This window comes from Podarcis pityusensis, assembly GCF_964106645.2.
Source record: "Podarcis pityusensis genome assembly, chromosome: Z".
Taxonomy (NCBI): Eukaryota; Metazoa; Chordata; class Lepidosauria; order Squamata; family Lacertidae; genus Podarcis; species Podarcis pityusensis.
The window spans coordinates 15,064,093-15,087,302 of NC_138044.1; the positions used below are offsets into that span (position 1 = coordinate 15,064,093).

The following is a 23,210-nucleotide window of genomic DNA, read 5'->3' on the forward strand; positions in this document are numbered from 1 at the left end:
GAGAGAAAGAGAAGTACATTGCATGAGCAGACCTAACATCCTAACGCTCTTTGAACTTTTCTCTTTGGCCAGATTTTTTTTTTTTTTTTTTTTTTTTTTGGAGTGGGAGGCAGGCACAGCCCCCTTAGAGGACGGACTCTCTCAGGCAAAGAAGCCCTCCCGGGCCAAGCTGCAGCTGCAGAGCTTTCCCCCTGCAAAGCAATCTCCTCTTCGTCAGATTGGAGTCCTTTTTCAGCTGCCAATTTCCTTGTGGCATTTGCTGCTTCCTTAATATCACTTAATTAGTGGCAGGGAAAGCTTGGAGCCTGGCCCAGGGAGGAATTTGGGGCGTTTTTTCCCCTCCTCTGGATGGTGCTCTGCTGCAGAAATAAATAGAGTCCGGCTGGTGGGGGGAGCTTTGAGACTAGAGAAGAGTCGGGCCAAGTGCAAGATCAAGAAAGGGGTTCGTTTTGCAAGGGAGAGGCTGGTATCATGGAGGGAGAGGGCTGTCAATGGCTACCAACCACAGTGGCTATTGCTGTTTCCCCACAGTTGGGGGCAGCAATGCTTCTGAATGCCAGTTGCTGGAAACTGCTTAAGGAGAAAGTGTTATTGTGCTGAGGTCCTACTTGCTTGTAGTTAGGCTTGTAGTTAGCCACTATAAGAACAGGATCCTGGACTAGATGGGCCATTGGCCTGGTCCATCTGGCTCTTCTCATGTTTTTACAATATAAGAGGCTTGATGGGTGGTTTGAGACAGAGGCATAGTTAGGGGGGCGCACTGGGTGCCACACCGCAGGGAGCAACACTTACTGTGGGGCCTGCAGTGCACCCAAGCCACACGTCTCTCCTGGGAGTAACACAGTGGTTTGGGCGCCTGCAGGCTCTGCCATGCCCAAAAGGGCAGTGTGGGACTTGTGTCTGCCCGCTGCCTCCCCCTCAGTTCCTTGGAGGCTCCGCGGCATGCCCCGCCCTATGGGTGGCCTGCCCCGCCCCTGGGTGCAGGGTGCATGCCGCCCCAGGTGGCCAAGCGGCTAGCTACGCCGCTGAGCCTCAGTAGGGGACCCACAGCTCTTTTTCATCAGTGCATTGCTCCCTGCCTAAACGTTCTGCTTCACATTTTCTCCTTTCTTCACCCTTTTCAACCTGGATGGGGAATCTGCAGGTGTCTACATCATGGGCAGTCCAAATTTGCAGTCCCAAAACTCCCACCATCATCCTTGACTGTTGGCCCGGGGCTGAAGGGATTTGGAGTACAACACCAGGATTGGGCCACAGGTTCCCTATGTAATGTTCTCAACTCTGTTTCCATTATTTTTTCCCTAGACTGCACCTCTGCTTGTGCCTTTCAGATGTTGTTGGATTCCAACTCCAGTCAGCCCCCAAACCCCGCCAAAGAGCATGGCCAGTAGCCGGGGATTATGGGTGCTGGAGTTCAGCATGGGCCTCTGAGGCCAGGCCATCCCAGTTCAGGAGTGGCCTAAACTGGGCATAAGCACTCCTATTTACAGAAGTCACAAGACTCCAGGGACAAGATGTAATCTAGGAGCACACCCAGACTATATAGTTTTCCCCTTCAAAACGATGTACAGCCTCTTTGAGCATACCTGGGGGTTGACCAGGTTGGCCCTCACCAAGGGCCCAGGCCCACAGTGTGTGTGCAAAAAATGTGCTTCTCCACCCTGGCTGGGAGTGGCTAGGAGCCCACTTTCCCACCCATGCACTCCCTGTGCTGCTCTGGGCAGCCAACATGTCCTTGCCAAGGTGCAGTAGATGGGAGGGGGATGCACTGGTACAGCTCCTTGTGAAGGGTGCAAGGGAGCCTAAGTATGTCTCTGCTTCTGAGAACAAGTTCTTCATCTAATTCCCAGAGTCACAAAACACCCTCCAACCGTATGGCATCAGGTTTGTGAGGAAACAGACTCTCGGGCCAAGTTTGGCCCATGGGCCAGAGGTTCCCCACCCCTGACCCTAGGAAGGAGTCGCAGATTGCAGCATTACTGGACCTTTTGCCCTGCAGGCTGCCCCTTTCACCTCCACCAGTGTGTTGATGCTGTGTCCTGATTTGATGAGAACATACTTTTTTTAAAAAAAATAAAATCTTTCCGAGATATGCCTTTCAGCGTCAGCCAACGTTGCCATGTAGTGGAGACATCTGCTAGGTTGTCTGAAGGAGCATATCTCAGTTGATAGATGCTATGCCCCACTCCTACTGCTGCCACCATCCCTCCCCGTATGACACTCCCATCCCCCCCCCTTCACAGCACACATCAGCCACAGATGGCTCATTTGACTCAGTGGGTAGAAAAGCAGGTGTTCAGATAGCATTAAGCCAGAGGTATCCAAGCCTCATTGCTTGGCACTGCCAGCCACCGGATGGGGCAAGCAGTGAGGAACCTCCGTCAAATGGATTGACGGCATGATCCGTGTTGAAAACAGTCCCTGATAAATGGCGGCCTCTTCTCCAGAGACGCACCACGGGTCCAAAAGGGGCGAGCGTCACCACTGTTTTTGGCAATTCAAGGCTGGCTGTGTTGCATGTGCATCAGCAAAAAGAGCATTTGAGCCCACCACAGGGCTGTTGTCGCTTCCCACCCTTATTTGTGACAGTCTGTTTTTGTTTTGTTTTTAAAGCCATTCTCCTGCACTCAATAGCTAATATCTCCCAAAGTAGTGTACAAAACTACATTTAAAGACCATCAGTAGTATGTGATGTTAGACTTAGAGCAGACCCATCAACTAACCTGGGTAAATTAATTTCAGTAGATCTACTCTGGGTAGAATTTAACTTGAATGCAACCCTGTAAATCCACGTAAAAATAAATGACAACTCGAAAGCAGCAGAATTAATATCCCAGCCAACTCAAAAGCTACTTGGGAAATAATGGTCTTGACCTGCCTTTTGATAGGACAGCATAGAGGTAAAGGAAGGACATTCAGACCTCCTGGGGGAGTTCCAAAGCATGAGGGGATGCAACTGAAAAGACCCTGCAGCCTGCTGAGGGTCTCACTCTAAAATCTGCTAGGAAGAGATTGCAGTGGTGTATGTTTATTTATTACATTTACATCCCACCTTTCCTCCAAGGAGCTCAAGGTGACATGCAAGGTTCTCTCTCACCTCATTTCATCCTCACAACAACCCTGTGAGGTAGGTTAGGCCTTGGGTCCTTTTACCCAGCAAGTTTCATGGCTGAGCACGGATTCGGATCCTGGTTTCCTGGGTCCTAGCCCAACACCCTTTCATGCGTGTTGCCTCCATCTTCTCCCCAAAACAACCATGTGGGGTAGGCTGAGGCAGGTGCAGCACCCATTCCAGGGCAATAGCCAAGACCCCTCTCTAAGCCTATTTAAAGAAAATTCAGCTAGGCACTCCATGCAAGATCTGACTTCCCATTTTCATATCCCACCCTCCCCTCAGTGTAGTGCTGCTCCAGAGCAGGGATGGAGGAACAACTGGCCCTCCAGATGTTGTTGGACTCCAACTCCCATCAGCCCCAGCATCCAGCATGGCCAACAGTCGGGGATGATGGGAGATGTAGTCCAGCAACACCTTGAGGCAGCACTTTGGGCTGTCCCTTCTTCTCTTCACTAGAAGAACAGTTGTTCTAGTGAGGCAAAAATATTGGTCCTGCCATTTTGAGACAACTGAAAAATCCATTTTACATTGTTTGTTGTTGTTGTATTTATATACTTGTGTTACTTCCAAGATGGGATCAAGGCAGCTTCCAACATTTAAAAACATCACTATGAAATGCAAAGTGATACAAAGAAACTAGTTAATAACAATAGCACATTTAGAGCCAGCCATTCAAATCCACTTTGCCCTGACTGTAGCCCAGTGATCAGCATCGCCTGCACCTTAGTTTTCAAAGGCTCATCTGAACAGGAAGGTCTTTGCCTGCCAGCAGAAGGAAAGCAAAGAGGGAGCCAGTCTGACCTCTCTTGTGAGGGAATCCTACAATATAGGACGTGCTCCAAACCCAAGTCCCTCTTATAACAGTTCCTGAAGAGAGGGGCTGGTGGGCAGGTGCAGCATATCACATCCCATATATTTACTATTGGAAAAACAAGGGAGCTCTTTTTTAAAACATGAGAGTTGAGCGAAGATATGAAATGTCTCCATGGTTCAGCTGTGCTTTGCTTTTTCCTCATGTGTGAACTGCTGTTCTCTTTCACCTGCACACCTGTTGTGCATTCACACCTCAAGGATGTCTGCAATAAGGCTTGCTTTTGAAAGAGGGAGCTGTATCTTACCATCTCTTTTGAGAAAGAGAGAGAGATATTAGGATTCTGTTGACCCTAAGTGTATGACTACTCAGGAGATGGATTTTCAAGGTAAGAACTCAAGGAAGGAGACTAAGCCAGTGGAGTCCGATCCGACAGGATGAATGGATCTCTTTTCCCTGCACCAACCTCATTCCATCCTTGGCCAGCTCCATACCTGGATATTCTGGGGATTGAATCTGGGACTTTCTGCTTGCAAAGCATGTGTTCTGTCACCACATTATTGTTCTACATCTAAAAATAAAGTAATGTTCCAGCCTTCATGATGCTGGGATCTTCTGCATGCACTGCCGAAGTCCTAATCTCCCCCGTCCCCACAACTGCTATTTAATTTTAGAAAAACAAACAAACTTGCATATGTTAATCATGTAATGAATGGCACATCTTGTTTGGCCCAAAATTCCACTTTGGTGAGACTTTCTTCAAAGTGGGAACCTTGAGGAGTGCATACTTAAATTTTAAAATCCAACAGTGTCTCCTTGTAAAACCAAATGCTTTAAAAAGTTTTCTCCTTCCTTATCTCTCTCCTTTCTTTTGCCCAGGCGTGAGTTTCTTCTCAAGAAAACTCGGGGCAAGCGCCGTCTGGCTGAAATCTTGCAGTCTGAATACTCGAGTGGCTTGGACATGGTTGCATCTAAGGTCAAGAGGAAGAAAAAGCTGGCCAGCCTGGAAACTGAAAGATGAGCCAGAAATTCTCAGCCTCTCCCAAGACAGCTGAGACTCACGGTAGCAGCAATCTGGGAGCATCACCAAAAATTGAGGTGCTTCTTCCTCCACAACCCCCTTTTCAAAGCCTGCTCCAGGGAAAGGGAAAGCAAAATTAAGAACAGCATTGTCCTGTATGAAATTTAAGGTGTGCTGATTGTAACAGCTTCTAACCAAAACTTTCTTTTTTGGGGAGTGGGGTTATGAATGCAGAGTGGAGCCTGCAACCCCTGAAACAGTGGTAATGGTGAAAGTGGTGGCCCGCCTAATTATATTCATTGTAATTTTTTAATATGAGCCGCCTTAGGAAGAACTTTATTCTTGAAGGATGCTGTAGAAATATATTGAATGAATGAATAAATAAATAAATGGAAAAGTGTGTGCGCGCACACACATATGTGTAAACCTCTTTGACGTCTTCAGTCTGCTTTACAAAGGATGGATGGCGGACTCCAACTCCTATCAGCTCCAGCCAGCATAGGCCAAAAGCCAGGGTTCCCCATTCATTGTACAAAGATAAGGATTGCACCCATTGCTCTGCCCATGCCCATTACAGTGGTACCTCTGGTTACAAACTTAATTCGTTCTGGAGGTCCGTTCTTAACCTGAAACTGTTCTTAACCTGAAGCACCGCTTTAGCTAATGGGGCCTCTCGCTGCTGCAGTGCAATTTCTGTTCTCATCCTGGAGCAAAGTTCTTAACCCAAGGTTCTACTTCCTGTTTAGTGGAGTCTGTAACCCGAAGTGTTTGTAACCTGAGGTGTTTGTAACCTGAGGTACCACTGTACTGGTATGCCACAAGGGGAGTGTGGTCTTCTGGCAGTGAAAACCTTTCCATGCCGCTGTTTTAGAGCTTGAAAAGATGAGGAAAAACCATCAAAAATATCAGGGGGCTGAAGGATGTTTATTTATCAGAAGGATGGGCTGTCCAACTGTGACACAGAGTGCCTTGAAGATGGTGGACTCTTCTTGGCTAGAGGTTTTTCAGCAGAGACTGTGACACACACACATCCCCCCCCGCCCCGGTCAGGGTACTGTAGCCAGTCATACAGAGATACACCATGAAGCCTCCTCAGAGGACAGATTATTCTTTGCATCTTTGAGGGTGATTTGAGTGATTCAGATATAAAGATACACAATCCTAGCAGAGGCAAGTTAAAAGGTCTGGGAAGCTGCCTTATTGGGAAGACCATTGGCCCACCCAGCTCAGCATTGTCTACACTGACTGGCAGTGGCTTTCCAGGATGTTACACGCAAAGCAGAATCTTCACCACTGAGCTAGGGCCTTCTCCAAGAACAGTGAGTTAAACAGAGATGCAACTGACAGCATCCTCCATGTGCTTGCTTTTGTGTTTCCATGATTTTTCAAATCCATTTATTTCTTGTAGCTCAATAGTTCTGGAATTTCTGTCCCGTGTTAATTGCAACTGTCCTGTTAGCCTCCAAACTCTTATCACAGGACATGTGTTCATGCAATGCTATTTGCTACATATCTACAGAAATAGTAAGTCCCATTGAGCATTTCAGCCTTAGACTATTTTATCAATTCCTATTACCTTCAAGTTCATATTTTGATTTACACCAGCAGCTTTGGTCTGTAACCTTTTTTTTCTAGGGTTGTATGCTTTCACCTACTATATTTCAAATTGATTTTTTTTTTTAAATCCCTTTGCCGAAGTGAAACCTTTCAACTTATTTCCAAATGTGTCTTGGCGAGGACAAATTTCAATCTTGCCATTTTCCTGTCGTGTTAGAAAGGGTTGTCGTTCATTAACGTGCGAGATGGCATCGGCTGGGAGCTACAAGGGCAATTAAATAGCACAGAACGTCTTTGATTTGCATTTCTGGGCTGTGTAAATGTAAGGAAGGCCGTTGCTGGATTATTCTCTCTCTCTCTCTCTCTCTCTCTCTCAATGAAAAGCGCAAGTTGTTCCTTTGATAGATTTTTAATATGATTTTAAAAGAGTTTTGTTTGGCCTCATTCTTAGGCAATGAGATTAATTTAAAGCACTTATCCCCTGGGTTTAAGTCAATCCATGTAGGCCTTTGGACAGAGGGCTTCTTTTAGGGGAGGGGGGACTTTGTTTGCAATGCCTCTGAAAGAGACTCTTTTCCCACTTTATTAACCCCAGAGCTGGGGACAATCCCCTCCTCCGCCCTCTCACACCCTTCTTATACACACACACACTCACACACAGAAAAAGAAACCCTAGGGATTTACCAAATTCAGCCCCTGACCTGGGCTTCTGGGCTTCCTTTCTCATGTAAAATCAACACCTTTCAAAAGGGAGATGTTTGACTTAATGAGCTGCTTCTGCTTCCTTGATGTTTTGTGGGGGGTTTTAAAAAAACAAAACAAAAAAAAAAAAACAAGAATCCACCAAGTAGAGCACCAGAAAACTCCATTCTTAAAAGAAAAAATGACAGGGAAACTTTTAATGGTAATCTAAGGCTGCATATACATCATGTATTTGAAACACCATTATACCATTTTAAACAGGCATTACTTTCCTCCCCAAAAAACCCCTGGGAACTGTAGTTTATTCAGGAGACCCCTTACTTCTCACACTCCTTACTTCTCACACAGCTATAGTACCCAAGAGGCATTGGTTGTTAAACCATTCTGGGAACTGTAGTTCTGTGGGGAATAAGAATCTCGTAACAACTCTCATTTTGAGCTCCTTGGATGAAATCTGGGATAGAAATGTCATAATAATAACAACAAATAATTATAACTAATTATATATTTCATATGAGATCAGTTTTTCCAATATCATTCCAATAACAGCCTCATTAAAACAATGCCAGTTTTATCCAATTAATACAATTATTAATACTGATTATTTAAATACTAAATTATACAGTTTAGTTAAAGTGGGGCCCCTCATGTGTTAGATTTGATGGCTTCCTTCCTTAATTATAACTAATTATAATTAGTCCAGGGGGTGGCACTGCCTGTTAGCTTCCTCCAGTCAGTCTAAGTTTCGCTGTTGCATAACTTTGCAAGGAGGGGGAGGGTGGGCATAAAACTTGAATGAGTTGGCTCTGCCTGTCATTGGCTCTGGCTTTGCCTACTGTTGGTCTCCTTGCCTTCTGCCTCACCGGTCCAAAGGGCCACCAGCCACCACCAACACTCCACAGCTGTTGCAAGCCCCATTTTGTATTCTTATACAAAACAGATAAGTCCCACGATTGGAATGTAATAATTGGTGGGATAAGTCCCACGATTGGAATGTAATAATGGGGGGATACAATCTATTTCAGAAAAACAGACCAGACAAGAAAGGAGGAGGAGTGGCGTTATATGTCAGGGATGTGTATACCTGTGAAGAGATCCAAGATTTAGAACCTCAAAGCCAAAGTGAGAGCATTTGGGTCAAAATTAAGGGAGAGAAGAATAACAGTGACCTCATTGTGGGAGTTTACTATAGATCCCCAAACCAAACGGAGGACATAGATGATGCCTTCCTGGAACAGATGGCCAAGCATGCAAAAGGAAGAGAGATAGTAGTAATGGGGGACTTTAATTACCCGGATATTTGTTGGATGTCAAACTCAGCCAAGAGCATAAGGTCAAACAGATTCCTCACTGGCCTTGCAGACAACTTCATTGTCCAGAAAGTGGGAGAAGCAACAAGAGGAACAGCCATTTTAGATCTGGTCCTAACCAATGTTGATGACCTGGTTAGTGGGGTAGAAGTGGAAGGATCATTAGGTGCGAGTGATCATGCTCTTCTGAAGTTTACTATACAGCGGAAAGGAGCAGCCAAGCATACTAGGACTCAATTTCTTGACTTTAAGAAAGCCGACTTCATAAAACTTAGGGAAGTGCTGGGTGAGATCCCATGGACAGTAATACTAAAAGGAAAGGGAGTTCATGATGGCTGGGAGTTTGTTAAGAGGGAGATAGTAAAAGCACAACGTCAGGCAATACCAATGAGACGGAAACATGGAAGGTGCCTAAAGAAGCCAGGGTGGCTATCTAAAGAACTTTTAACTGAGTTAAGATTAAAAAAGGATGTGTACAAAAAATGGAAAAGGGGGGAAACCACCAAAGAGGAATTCAAACAAATAGCCAGCACGTGTAGACACAAAGTCAGAAAAGCTAAAGCACAGAATGAACTCAGGCTTGCTAGAGAGGTTAAAAGCAACAAAAAAGGCCTTTATGGGTATGTTCGTAGCAAAAGGAAGAACAAAGAAACAGTGGGGTCACTCAGAGGAGAAGATGGTGAAATGCAAACAGGGGACACAGAAAGGGCTGAACTCCTCAATGCCTTCTTTGCCTCAGTCTTCTCCGATAAAGAAAACAATGCCCGACCTGAAGAATTTGGAGCAAATGATTCAGCAAAGGAAACACAGCCCAGAATAACTAAGGAGATAGTACAAGAATACTTGGCTAGTTTAGATGTATTCAAGTCTCCAGGGCCAGATGAACTGCATCCAAGAGTATTAAAAGAACTGGCAGATGTGATCTCAGAACCACTGGCAGTCATCTTTGAGAATTCCTGGAGAACAGGCGAAGTCCCGGCAGACTGGAGGAGGGCAAATGTTGTCCCTATTTTCAAAAAGGGGAAAAGAGAGGACCCAAATAATTACCGCCCAGTCAGTCTGACATCAATACCAGGGAAGATTCTGGAGCAGATCATTAAGCAAACAGTCTGTGAGCACCTAGAAAGGAATGCTGTGATCACCAATAGTCAGCATGGATTTCAGAAAAATAAGTCATGTCAGACTAACCTGATCTCGTTTTTTGACAGAATTACAAGCCTGGTAGATGAAGGGAACGCAGTGGATGTAGCCTACCTTGATTTCAGCAAGGCATTTGACAAGGTGCCCCATGAGATTCTTGTAAAGAAGCTGGTAAAATGCGGTCTTGACTATGCTACCACTCAGTGGATTTGTAACTGGCTGACTGACCGAACCCAAAGGGTGCTCATCAATGGTTCCTCTTCATCCTGGAGAAGAGTGACTAGTGGGGTGCCACAGGGTTCTGTCTTGGGCCCGGTCTTATTCAACATCTTTATCAATGACTTGGATGATGGACTCAAGGGCATCCTGATCAAATTTGCAGATGACACCAAACTGGGAGGGGTGGCTAACACCCCAGAGGACAGGATCACACTTCAAAACGACCTTGACAGATTAGAGAACAAAAACAAGATGAATTTTAACAGGGAGAAATGTAAAGTATTGCACTTGGGCAAAAAAAATGAGAGGCACAAATACAAGATGAGTGACACCTGGCTTGAGAGCAGTACATGTGAAAAGGATCTAGGAGTCTTGGTTGACCACAAACTTGACATGAGCCAACAGTGTGACGCGGCAGCTAAAAAAGCCAATGCAATTCTGGGCTGCATCAATAGGAGTATAGCATCTAGATCAAGGGAAGTAATAGTGCCACTGTATTCTGCTCTGGTCAGACCGCACCTGGAGTACTGTGTCCAGTTCTGGGTACCACAGTTCAAGAAGGACACTGACAAACTGGAACGTGTCCAGAGGAGGGCAACCAAAATGGTCAAAGGCCTGGAAACGATCCCTTATAAGGAACGGCTAAGGGAGCTGGGCATGTTTAGCCTGGAGAAGAGGAGGTTAAGGGGTGATATGATAGCCATGTTCAAATATATAAAAGGATGTCACATAGAGGAGGGAGAAAGGTTGTTTTCTGCTGCTCCAGAGAAGCGGACACAGAGCAATGGACCCAAACTACAAGAAAGAAGATTCCACCTAAACATTAGGAAGAACTTCCTGACAGTAAGAGCTGTTCGACAGTGGAATTTGCTGCCAAGGAGTGTGGTGGAGTCTCCTTCTTTGGAGGTCTTTAAGCAGAGGCTTGACAACCATATGTCAGGAGTGCTCTGATGGTGTTTCCTGCTTGGCAGGGGGTTGGACTCGATGGCCCTTGTGGTCTCTTCCAACTCTATGATTCTATGATTCTAAGATAGGAAAATTCATGGAAGATGGGCCAGGCAACAGTTGTTTGCAGCAGCAGTTAAATGGAACATTCATATGCAGAGACTGTCTACCTGAGACCCCTGAATTCTCAGGAATAAGCCATGGGAGGTGTTTTGTTCTGTGGGCAACCAGATACATCTTGTCTGGCTGCAACAGGAGAAAGGCTGGGCTTCATTTTAATTTAAGTTATCCATTGATTTTATTATTCTTTTACACAGCCTTTATGAAAATCAGTTTGGTGGTGTATAACAAATCAAAACCTAAGAACAAACCATAATATGAACTAATAAAAAATAAAACATTGCAAATGTTAAAAGCTCAGGTTTTTAAAATAATGTTTATTCATTTTCATTCTTCACATCACACATAAAACGTAAGTCAAAACACATCAACCACATTGCTTAAAAATATCAAATAAAATTATTACAAATCACTCCAAGAAATCTTTCCATATATTACCATGAGAACTCAGTCTTCTTAACCCATATCATCCAAAAATGGTTGCCACACAATATAGAAAAGCTGTTGGTTAGAATTCCCTTTGGTAGCACAAATCTGGCTCATCAGCTTTTCAGCCAAGGCTATTGCCCATGCTATGGAGTATCACACTTCAGTTTTCAGGCCCAAGAGCATGGCTATTTCCATGTTTTCCACTGTGAGGAGGAACATTAAAAGTTCTTCATGAGCAGTTGGTGGAGTAGATATGTCCTTTATTCAAAGTAAAGCAAGTTAGAGGGTAAGGTTGTAGGTCCACTTTGAATATTAAACTCATTTTTTTAAATATCAAAACCCAAAATGGGTAAACAGATTTGCAAAACCATCCATATGAATGTAAGATCCAGTCTCCCCACATCCCTTCCAACAGGTTGATGTTGCCCCTGGTATCTTGTGGGATATTTGCAAGCAGAAAATATATCACCTATGTATGCATTTCAAAGACAATTCCATTAATTGGGCCGAAACTGTTTTAAAACATCCTCTGCCCCCCAACTCAAAGTGTTTTCCATTTTTCATTAGAGATTATTACTTCAAGGTCCATTTCCCAGAGAATTTTTGTGGTCATAAAATGGCCAAATTCTACCTAAGTTAATATTTTTTATATGGTTGGTACTTCACTCACTGATGTAGCAGGAACAATTTTTTCTCCACACATTTTATTTTAATCGATACTCATCAAAAGACGTACAAAAGTTTATACCCAATACAAAGCATCTTTTTGTTATATACCAGAATAAAATAAATATTTTTAAAATCTAATCTTAAAAAAAACAGGAGCAAAGAGAAGGGAGAAGAAAAAAAGAAATAAAAAGAAAATTTTAAAAGGGAAAAAATAGAAAAAGATTAAAAGACTTCTGATTCTCTTGGCAGCTAACTGTAGCAACTAGTTCAAAGTATTCACTGAAATTGACATCCAACTATTCTATTTTCTATAAGCCAACATTTTCTCAATCTTCAAATCCAGATATTACAAGTTCATTTTCTCTTTCACGCAAAAAGTCCATAAGAAGTTTCCAGTCCTTAATAAATGTCAACAAAGATTTTTCTCTGATTGTTCTCTGTAGCAGGAATATTGACCACAAGTTGTTCAAAAGCAGTCAACTCTCGGTCTGCTTGAATGGCTATACATGGTTTTAACAAAAAGAAAAACAATTGATTAAAATTAGACCATGACCATGTTACACTGGGAATGTTAGCCAAAATCTGCTCTTTTTGTAGGGGGGGGGGACTCTTTACATTAAAATCTCGAGTCTATAGAAAACTGCTTGGTTTTTTGTTTTTGTTTTAACTGTGCCTTGATACCTTTCCTAATAACAGTGATGTGGGTGGGTGTGATTGCATTCCTTCATGTGGGGATGATGGAGGAAAAAGCTCTCCCCCACATGCCTGTCAAGTGGGCCTCTGCTGGCAGTCATATCTTCATAAGGGTCTCTCCTGCAGCTCTTAATAAGGGGGCAGGTTCATAATGAGGCATGCAGCCCCAGAGGAACTAAGCCGCTTAGGGCTTTAAACATCTTCTCCTGAGCCTGGGGAACAATTGCTTGGCCATTACATTTTTGCATCGTTTGAAGCGCTGCGCTGTCCGGGCAGTCTTCTAGGGTAGCTCCACGTAACTCAGTTTGCAGTAATCTGAACAGCAATGCAGTGAAGGCGTGGGTAACTAGTGCTAAATCAGACTGACTCAAGAGATGTGATGGTTGGTACATGAAATGCCCTGGCGTAAATGTACTCCTTGTCACCACAACTGCAAGGCTCAAGGGGAGTACAACCCTTTCCACAGCAGGCCAGGCCCTAGTCCCTGAGGCAGACTGACGAAACAGCACCTCCATCTGTCAGGGGTTATTGGAGTTGTCACATAGCAACATCCGGAGGGCCACAGTTTAGCCTCTTCTGATGTTTCCCAAGGGTGAATGGCTCTGACCAAAAGGGACAGTGGTGGAGCTGAGGTATTACTTTCAACCAGTAACAAGAGGGGTGGGCAACCTCCAGAAAGTGCTGGAATCCTGTAAGATCAGGCCAAAGGGGGCCCATCTAGTCCAGCGTCTTGTTCTCACCATGGCCAACCAAATGCTTCAGTGGGAAACTCACTAGCAGGACTGGAGCACAGGAGAACTCTCCCTTCCTGCAGTTTCCAGCAACTGGTATTCCAAGGGATGCTGCCACAGGGGTGCAGCCATCATGGCTAGTAGCAGTACTACATTCAGGGCCTTTTTTTTCAGGGGGAACTCACAGGAACTCGGTTCCGGCACCTCCTAGGCATACCCTCCAACATTTCTCCGATGTTCTTGTCCCATCCTATAATGATCATTCTACTGTATATACCCCACACATCTTACTGGGTTGCCCCAGCCACTCTAGGCAGCTTCCAATATATATATAAAAACATGAAACATTTTTAAAAACTTCCCTATACAGGATTGCCTTCAGATGGCTCGGAGGCCGGATAACTCCATACCCTCCAACATTTCTTCAATGAAAATAGGGACGTCCTAAGGAAAAGTGGGACATTCTGGGATCAAATCAGAAACCTGGACAGCTTCTCAAAATCAGGGACATCCCTGAAAAATAGGGACACTTGGAGGATCTGCTCTCAGGTGGGTTCTGGCACCTCTCAGGTTGGTGCCACTGCCATTCTAAGAGACTTAGGGAGGCGTTCATAGTGAGTTCCAGCACCTTTTTTTCTAGAAAAATAGTACTGGCTACATTTACATACAGACTGAGGAGGCTGCATCCCAGGGCCTCATAATCTAGGAGGGCCTCGGCCTCTTGCCCCCCCTCCCCCACATTCTAAATAAACAGGCAAATTTTACAATCTAGGCCCAGTTCCTTAGTAACGTTAAACATGTGACACACGAGTCTATGACAAGTGAATACTTATTGTTTAGTAAATTCGTGGAGGCTTTAAAGCTACTCAGAATCAAATAATATCGTCCACTACGAAGCAATGCAAGTGTTCACATCACTGTCTATCATTACAGTGTGTGTTTTAAGAACAAGTGAGGATGCTTTTATATCACTGTGAATCACCTTTTTGTGAAAATAATAATGAGCAAGCAATATGAAAGTGGTACTAGTAAATGAAAGCGACGAAAAGAAGAGAAGGAAGTACTCCCAACATTTAAAGCCAATCACGTCATACCGCTTTGTACAGCCGGCAAAAACAGCCCTACATAATCCCTCAGATACAGAACGTCCGTGTTTACAAATAGAAGAAAATCAAGTAGACGACGCTAAGCAGTTTGAGCAGAACAACCAGTTTATATACAGAGCGCAGCCTCCCAAGAACTTTGAGAACTGTTTTCAGTGACTACAGCCACAAGTACAGAAAATTCTAAGGAAAGTGGCAATGAAGTGATTGGACCTACAAAGACTAACACAAGGTACCAGAGGCAGATTTAGGGGAGTGCAACTGGTTTGGTCACACTGGACGCAGAGCCTTGAGGGCATCGCATCACAAGAGATGCTGCAATTATGGTGTAGAATAGACCGAGATGAGTGGGGAGTACCAAATCTTGGTGTTGCACAGGGCACCTCTGAAATTTGAGACCCCATGGTCCGCCACTGAAGGCACAGAAGGAACACGCCACAAGATAGTTACACCAAAAGAAGCAGTTCAAGCTCAATGCAATCTTAAAGAATTGGGAAACAAAGCAAATGATCTCAGCGAAAACCCCAACACCGCAGACACAAAATTACTAACTAGTTATTTCAGAGACAATAATGATGTAGGTTTATGGACCATGTTGAATAACGAGGAAATATTCTGGATTGATTCTATTCCACCAAAAGTAAATTGAAAAACCTACCCTCAGGAATGGCTAATGTATTCTCCCACAACAGGAAAAGTCTACTGTTTTGTGTGCAAATTTTTCTCTAACCTAACTACCTGAACTACAGCTTTATCTTCTAATGACTTTGATTATTAGCATCACACTTATGTTGTTTGAACCCACAAAAACTCTAAAAATCATATTAACCCTATGCTAACATGCTTAACAAGAAAGCATGATCACATGCTCACATCAAAACGAGCAGGATTACTGGAGGCACGTACTTCAGTGAGTTATTGCACTGATTTCTCTTTTGGCAGAATGTGGCTTGGCATTTAGGGGAAATAAAATTCAGGAATTCAGTTCACCAAATAATGGTAACTTCCTGGAATTGCTTGAATTAATTGCCAGATTTGATCCCTTCATGTGTGCTCACATAAATCGGTATGGAGGTAAAGGCTTTGGTCACCCTTACTTATCCAAAGCCATATGCGACGAGGTTATCCAGGTGATGGCTAATACAGTTCAAGAAGCAATACCAAATGACTTCAAATAGGCAGGTTATTTTAGTTTATCAGTCAATTCAACCCCTGATGTTTCCCATGTTTATCAGCTTACTGTCATTGTTAGATCTGTTTCTCCCCACAATGGATTACCAGCTCAATGCTTTCTGAGTCTTTTTGAACTGAAAGATCACACCAGTGAAAGTATGGCTGAGCTGATTCTGAACTTGAAATAGACTTCAGCAAATGTAGAGGACAGTCATATGACAATGCAGCCAATATGGCTGAAAACAATAACGGCATTCAACCAAAAATGCTGGAAAGGAACAAGTTTGCAAAGATTATTCCATTCACTGGACATTCCCTAAATCTCTTTGGCTGAACTGCAGTTTACTCATGCCTGGTTGCAGTGATTTTTTACCACAATAGATTAACTTTATTGTTTTTTCTCAGCTACTTCAGAAAAATGGGCAGTGCTAAAAGAATTCTTGCTTTTGGGTCAAAAGTTCCTAAACATTTATCCGACACAATAAGAGAGGCTCATGGCAAAGCTACTGCAGCTATTATACTTACATTGTTGAATTCCTCAATCATATTTACTGTGGTGAAACCGAAAAAGGAGATACTAGACAACAAGCTGTAAATCTTCTGCAGAAAATGGAAGGATTTGAATTCATGTTTATGCTCCACCTTTGGACAGTTTTGCTAAAGTTAGCAAGGCACTCCCAAGCTTGCAAATTTTATTGAGCACATGTGTAAATATTTACAGCTCACTATTATAGTTTGTATCAAACAACCAGGCTAAGTTTGATAAAACTGAACAGCAAGAAAAATTTACTCTACCAGAGGTAGAGTACAAAACTGTCAAAAGAAGGTACCGGGGGGGGGGGGAATGATGGGACAGCACCTGAAACCTTAAACAAACTTTCTCAAAGAGTTAAGGGTAAATTCATTTATACCTGTCATGGACACTCTTAAAGCCAACCTAAACAGAAGGGCAACAGTGTATAGGAGCTGGCAATTTTTCTTTTGTGGTGAACCTTCAGGCAACCAAGGAACATATTCACAATGGCATTGTGATTTTGGTGCAAAGTATCCAAAGGATGTTGACCCTTAGTCTAGTCAATGAATTCTTGCACTTCTACCTGTATGTCAAACCAGCTCACCCTGAAAAAGAAAATTTCACCCACCAAGATATGTATCAAGTAATATTCCAGGAAAAATTCAGACAGCTTTTCCAAATGTGGAAACAATTTTCAGATTGTTCCTGTGTTTAATGGTTACAAACTGTACTGGCGAAACATCATTTTATAGACTAAAAAGGATACAGAATGATCTACGCTCAACAATGTCCCAAGACTGATTGTGTGATCTAAGCATTCTCTGCATATAAAATGATAAACTGTGACTTACTGATTTTAATTATATAATTAAGTTTGCACCCAAAAGACCTTGAAAGAAACTGTTCTGACCTTGTATATAGTGCAATGTTGTAACTTTGCTATAATTTCCCTTATGAAGGTTCTGTGTGGATGTCTTCATTACCGGTAATTCCATAAATTTATAAACAATCTCTTAATCAGTGCTAAAATTTCAGCAATGTTCTACTTTCATTGAGTTGATAAAGAAGAGAACGAGGTTTTGTTTCTCATGATCAGATGCTATTCAGTTTGGGCCTCTCAAGATCTCCCAGCCCGGCACCTCGAGTTGATTTCATCTGGGTCTGCCTATTAGCAACTGATAGCCTTTATCTCCATGAATTTGTCCAATCCTCTTTTAAAGACATCATTTTAAAAAAAGGTAAAGGACTCCTGACAGTTAAGTCCAGTCGCGAACGACTCTGGGGTTCCGGGTCATGTGGCCAGCATGACCAAGCCGCTTCTGGCAAACCAGAGCAGCGCACAGAAATGCCGTTTACCTTCCCGCCGGAGCAGTACCTATTTATCTACTTGCACTTTGACGTGCTTTCGAACTGCTAGGTTGGCAGGAGCAGGGATTCACCCCATCGCGGGGATTTGAACCGCCAACCTTCCAATCGGTAAGCCCAGGGCTCAGTGGTTTAGACCACAGCGCCACCCGCATCCCTATGATGAAAGACATCATAGGTGGTGGCTATAACTGTCTCCTATGGGAGAGAGTTCCATAGTTTAACTACACACTGTGTGAAGGCCTTTCTTTTATCTGTCCTGAATCTTCAAACATTCAGCTTCATTGGATTTCTGCAAGGATCTAGTGTTATGAAAGAAGGATGGGGGAGATGCATCCACTGTCTCCAATCCGTGCATAATTTTATAAATTTCTACTGCGTCGCTTCTTACTTGCCTTTTTTCCAATGAAAAAGTCAAAAATACTGCAGCCTTTCCTCATAGGAGAGTTGCTCCAGGATGGGTGCTGGAGTCATGCAACATCTGAAGGGCTGCAGACTTCCTAGCCCTGAGTAAGAGTGAAGACAGAGACCACATTCACACCATACATGTAAAGCACTATGATGCCACTTTAAGTAGTCAAGTCTTCCCCCCTCAAAAAAAAAATTATGGGAGTTGTAGTTTGTTAAGGGTGCTGAGAGTTCTCAGGAACAACTTCCCCGCCCATTACCCGTCAAAGCTACAATTTCCAGAATTCCCCATGAAGACAAATTGACTGCTAATACACTCTGGGAATCATAGCTCTGTGAGGGGAATGCAGGGGTCTCTTTTAACAACTCTCAGCACCTTTATGAAACCACAGCTCTCAGAATTATTTGGGGAAGTCATGACTGCTTAAAGTGGTATCATGGCGTTCACATTTTGCATCACAATTTTCCAGCCTACAGGTACAGAAATGCAAGTACTGGGGCAAAGTGTGCATAAAAATGCATATAATAATGAAAATGGCATACACAAATGTATCACACTGGGGGATATGGCTTGCAAATAAATGTATATGTTAGGCAAAACTGCCTACAAAGATGAGTCTATTAGGAAATTCACACTAAAATGTTGATGAATATTATCATCAACATCACAGATTATTCACTGCCTTCTAAACCACTGCCTCCAGGAGATTTACATATAAGATGACTAAGAACAGTTCAACTAAAACAACTGATACATTAAAAACAAGACTGAAACCCTAACAAGTGGACACTCATGGTAAAGACTGAGGAAGTTTTCATGAGAAGTTTAAAAAAATGGACAGTGGACAGTAAGACAAGAAATGGAAAGAAAAAAACAAAATTGGCAAATTCTCCCATCCCTAGCAAAGCAAACATTTTCTGCAGCTCCTTAGATCATTTCTATGCCTGTCCATTTTCAACCCTAGGGCCCTCCTTCTCTCCTCCCTGCTGAGGAACTCTGCATAGCTCTTTCATTTATTGCCATTTGTTGTCCCTCCGCTTGAGTGTCTGACCTGCATGCATATATTTTTTGCAGTCTAGCCTGCAGGTTGGGGAGGAGATCTGTGTGTGTGTTTGTGTGTGCAAAGGGGGGTGGGTGACGTTGGTCTGGCAGAGGAGGCCTGGTTCTGTGTAAAGAGCTAAGCCTCGCAACCCATCTGTCAGCTTCCCAAGACAGAGAGCAGCTCCCAGGCTTGTCCCGGTGACCAGCTGCTGGGGGAGATGCAGGCCAAAGGCAGATGAGCAACTTAAGTCCTTTCCTTCTCTTGTTCCTCCCCTTTCCCCTTTTCATTATTGCTGGAGGGTGGAAGGCACTCTTTTTTGTTTTTTCACCAAAGCGATCATTTAAGGCCATTATCTGTTTGCAAGATGAGCGTTAATAATTCACTGTCGCTGGCAAGGTCCCCGCCTCCCTGACCCTCTCCAGCTCTCCGACTCTGCTTTCAGAAGGTACAGAGGGCAGAGAAACAACAAAAATAAGCCCCACCGGTGGAGGCTAGTCCACGTGCCCTACTAACTGTCAGCCCGTTCTCAGCCACTCCCTGCCTGCTTTTTACTTGCAATCATTCCAAGGGTGGTGGCGGCTCCGGCTGCCAGCTTCCTCCGCCTTAGTATTGTCCCTTGTAGAATAACATGAGCCCCAAGCACCACCCACAGAGGAGAGCCTCTCTCGCAGTTCTGCATGAGTCACTGGTCTGGCCTAGGCTGCTTTCTGTAGGGAGGCACATGTTCAGATGTGAAGAGCCGGGCCATGGTGGCTGGTGCCTATTCAGAATGATCATGCGGAAGGCAGGGTGGCCAACAGGCAGAGCCAACTAATTTAAGTTTTCTTCTCCATCCTTCTCCAGCCTGCCCTTTCCTTCCTTACTTATATCCAGTCCAAGGAGTAGTTCTGCCTGTCCGCTTCTTATCCCTTCACCTCAGTGTTGCCCCTTGTTGACATGGCTCTGCCTACTCATGGACTCCTTGCCTTCTGTGCTCCTACTCCCAGAGCGCACCAGCCACTGCTGGATAGCATGCGCATCCTGGTACTGAATCTACATAACCCCAGGATAACCACTATCAAAGGCTTTTGCCACAGCTAAGCACTGCCACCTTTTACCGCGGCAAATGGTTTGACTGCAATGTCCATGCTTTCAGTTTGTTTGGGTTTTCTTTGGGAACAGAGCATAGCCACTGGCTAGTAGTCCATGGATAGGCTTCTCCTCCACGAATTTGTCTAATCCTCTTCTAAAGCCGTCGAAGACGGCATTTCAGAAACAGCGAATTAGCTAAGTTCCACCTGTAAATAAAACCAGGATCGAATTTCTTCTGCATACTTGCCTGCAAGTTGATGGGTCACTGTTTGATGGAAACCAGCAACATATCGGAAGGCTTACCTGAGCTGCTTTGGTTTACTTTTATTTTACACAAATGTAAAATGTTGATAGGCTAAGATCAGATACACACAGCACATAGTTCAACGATGGAACTTCCTCCTGCTGAAAGCAGTGATGGCCACCAACCTAGATGGCTTTAAAAGAGGATTAGGCAAAGTCATGGGGGAGAGGGCTATAAAGGGCTACTAACCACGAGTCAGCAATGCTTCTGAATACCAGTTGCTGGAATCCACACGAGGGGAGAGGGCTCTTGTGCTTGGGTCCTGCTTTCAGGTTTCCCACAGGCATCTAGTTAGCCACTGTGAGAACAGGATGCTGGACTAGATGGGCCATTGGCCAGATCCAGTTCTTAAGCCACCAAAAGCATCCTTCTGGGCTGAAAATCAGGGTAGAGACATTAAACTGATTCCTTATCCACGTAACCAGAATTATTTTTCCCTCCAGCGAGAATTTTAGGGACTTCCTCTTGCTTCTTCTCTCTCATTGCTTTCCAGCATGTTTTGATGTCTCTGTAGCGAAGTGGGGTGGGTGAAGAAGGCTAGGAAATGACTCAATCTGTTTGTAAAGAAGTTTATTTCCACATTTAAAAAAAGAGAGAGGGAGAGGGAAAGAGAGCGAAAGCAAGAGAGGAAGCTTTCCCCTCCCCCTGATCTCTTCTAAAGCAAGAATCCTCCTTTTCTTCTTCCTCATTACAAAGTCCGGAAAAGAGAATCCTACAGATATAGAGACTTACGAGACTCACTTACACAAATACACCCTCTGGGTTCACCAATAAATAATTCATATACATTTGTGCACCAAAGTTATTTACAAAAAGGAAAAAAAATTAAAGTTACATACTTTTTGAAAATTCTTGGTCTAGCATAAAAGGAGTCCTCTTGTGCTACAGGGAGATAAAACATAGTTATTTCTTTTGCTCTCTCTGTGTGTGTGTGTTTGTGTGTTTGTGTGTCTGTTAGTGTGTGAGTGTGTGTGTGTTGGAGGGAGCAATCTACACCTTTCTGTACCTCGAGCCAGGCTGGTGGTCCGCCAGCAACTAATTTCCAAAATTGGAAGGCCTAAAACAGAAGTAATCCCTGCTGGGTTTAGTGGGGCTTACTCATAGGTAGGTTTGCAAGCCTAGTCTCATCTGCTGAAATCAAATTGGATTCTGTTATTTTAACCCATTCAACGTGCCTATTGTTTAGTTTTTTTCAAAAATAATGATAATTAATTTTCACCTGTTGTTGTAACTGTTCTCTCTCTGTTTTATATACACTATAAAATGAATGTTTTAAAAAAATCTTTACGTACCTTCCCAAAATTCGGCTGGTAAGTGTTTCACATACCAGGAATACAGAAATACTAAGTCAGACCATTGGTCTTCTTAGCTCAGTAATGTCTACACTGACTGGCAGGGTTTCAAAGAGAAGACATTCGCATTCCTACATGGATATGCTGTTGAAGGATCAAGCCTGGGACCTTCTGCATGCTGTACCACTGAGCCAGGTCTCATCTCCATTTAAATATATATTTCTTAAATGATTTTAAGAATCAAAAGAAGTAAAACACAGATATATAGAACTGTGTAAAACCAAGAGAAGGCCAACTGAAATGATGTAAACCACTTAGAGGTGTTGGTGATTAAATTGTATGTTAATCCTGCTGAACAGAATAGAATAAGTTGAAACAAATGGACCTGTGTTCACTAAGTTCATGGACCTAGTGTGCATTGATTTCAGTGTGTCTGCTCTGAGTGTAACTTACATACAGACATCTCTTTCCCCTTCACGAGCTCACTCTATCCCTTTTCCTGCAGTGAGAGAAAAGGACGAGTCAGCATGTAACGAGATGAACAGAGGACATTTTCTTGGTGTGGCTGGACTGGGTAGGAGAACAAACTGTAAGTGTGTGTGTGTGTGTGTGTGTGTGTGTAAAAATAAATACCGGTAGCCATCAATAACCCAGATCAGATATGTCTGCTGTTGGTTTTGTGGCTGGGGCGGCAGGGCTGCCAAGGTGTGAAAAATTCTCTTATTCTTGTTTTGCCTCTGAGGACACCTCCCAAACAATTTGCTTATTGGTGTGGATGTGACCTCAGTCTCAGAGTGGTAGAGGGGCTGGGGTATGTTAGAGTGCCATGAAGAATATCATATATATTAAGTAACTGAAAAGCCAAACTCATTGAGGAGGCTGCCTGTGGTATGTCTGTACTGTATCAATTACTGCCCTGGGCTTAGCCCCTCTTGGACAGGAAATGACAGGCAGAAGGGTGGGCTGCTCTGCGGGTGGATGCATGTAAAGTATGTTTTTCCTCAAAAGAATCCTGGGAGCTGTAGTTTGTTATGGGGTGCTGGGAATTGTAGCCCTGTGGGGGAACTACATTTCCCAGGATTCTTTGGGGGAAGCTGCCTGCTTGACTCTATTCACTCCATCTGAAAACAAAGGGGCATTTATTATTATTATTTTTTAAAGCTGCTTAACTTTGCCAGACCATGCAAAGGAAATCAAGCAATGCTGCAATAGTACAGAAGGGCCCTGTCAGTGTGTTATGTGTGCGTGTGAGATGATATATTCTCTGGTAGGCTGCATGTGTCCACGAAGCCATGTGTGTAAAGGGTGTTCGGGCCTGTAGGCAGAGCAAGGGTCAGGCTCTTCACATGAGGCCCTCCAGACCTGTCTATGTGGCCCTCAAAATTCTCCCCAGGCCATGCCCTTCACAGGCCTGGCTCTGCACCTTTCTTAAGATGCTTTTACCTGGCTGGAATGAGTCCCTGAACTCTTGCTTA

At 43.8% G+C, this 23,210-nt stretch overlaps 1 protein-coding gene and 1 long non-coding RNA gene across 3 annotated transcripts in view; one reads left to right on the plus strand and one right to left on the minus strand.

The window, feature by feature from the left end:
* DDX31 (DEAD-box helicase 31) overlaps positions 1 to 5,377 on the plus strand; it is a 64,394-nt gene extending 59,017 nt beyond the window's left edge. For both annotated transcript variants that reach the window (XM_080990611.1, XM_080990610.1), the window contains exon 20: positions 4,806 to 5,377. In XM_080990611.1, coding sequence (XP_080846737.1) covers positions 4,806 to 4,947 — 142 coding nt within the window. In that variant the 3' untranslated portion in view covers positions 4,948 to 5,377. The remainder of the gene's footprint in view (positions 1 to 4,805) is intronic.
* A 5,860-nt stretch (positions 5,378 to 11,237) lies between these two features.
* On the minus strand, positions 11,238 to 23,205 carry LOC308468462. The gene is made up of 2 exons (XR_013981665.1): positions 21,283 to 23,205; positions 11,238 to 12,538 (listed from the first exon to the last, which is right to left on the minus strand). It is a non-coding gene; the product is annotated as an uncharacterized lncRNA (long non-coding RNA).
* Between the last annotated feature and the right edge of the window lie 5 nt (positions 23,206 to 23,210).